This window comes from Egretta garzetta, unplaced genomic scaffold (genome assembly GCF_000687185.1).
Source record: "Egretta garzetta isolate BGI_Z169 unplaced genomic scaffold, ASM68718v1 scaffold7, whole genome shotgun sequence".
Classification (NCBI taxonomy): Eukaryota; Metazoa; Chordata; class Aves; order Pelecaniformes; family Ardeidae; genus Egretta; species Egretta garzetta.
Window position 1 is genome coordinate 4,745,403 of NW_009260350.1, and position 610 is coordinate 4,746,012.

Below are 610 nucleotides of genomic sequence, written 5' to 3' on the forward strand. Positions count from 1 at the left end.
GCGCCCGCCCCGGCGGGTGCCGCTGCCGCCATGGCTACTTTGGTGCCAACTGCGACACCAGTGAGTAGGGGCAGGCGCCCTCATGTCCTCGGCGGGGTTGGCTGGGGTGGCCCTGGGGTGCTGCCTTGTCCTGGGGTGACTTCCCAGAGCAGAGCATCAGGGATGGGGCCGCAGATGCTCTTGCTCTGCCCTTGCCGGTCCCCCTAGTGTTGTCCCGGGGGTGTTGTCCCTTTGGAGGGGTCTCCTCTGAGATCCAGTGCGCTGGGAGAAGGGGGGACTGCGGTCGAGAGATCCCATTGGGGCTGGCGGGCTCCACCAGTGCCCGATGGGGGTGGGGTTCCCCGGGCAGTGCCAGGGCTGATGGCTCTGCCCACAGAGTGTCCCCGGCAGTTCTGGGGTCCCGACTGCAAGGAGATGTGCAGCTGCCACCCCAACGGGCAGTGCGAGGACGTGACGGGCCAGTGCACCTGCAACCCCAACCGCTGGGGTCCCAAATGCGAGAACGTCTGCCTCTGCAAGCACGGCAAGTGCGACCAGAAGACGGGCAAATGCACCTGCGAGCCCAACTGGTGGGGACCCCAGTGCTCCAGCTCCTGCTATTGCAGCCCAC

At 67.0% G+C, this 610-nt stretch overlaps 1 protein-coding gene across 1 annotated transcript in view; it reads left to right on the top strand.

Annotated features, from left to right (window-relative positions):
• Positions 1–2: 2 nt before the first annotated feature.
• The window catches only part of LOC104129949 (scavenger receptor class F member 2), a gene marked incomplete at its 5' end in the record, with an annotated part of 14,316 nt that continues 13,708 nt past the window's right edge, over positions 3–610 (top strand). Inside the window, 2 exons of the mRNA XM_035898385.1 lie at positions 3–60; positions 377–601. Coding sequence (XP_035754278.1) covers positions 3–60; positions 377–601 — 283 coding nt within the window. The remainder of the gene's footprint in view (positions 61–376; positions 602–610) is intronic.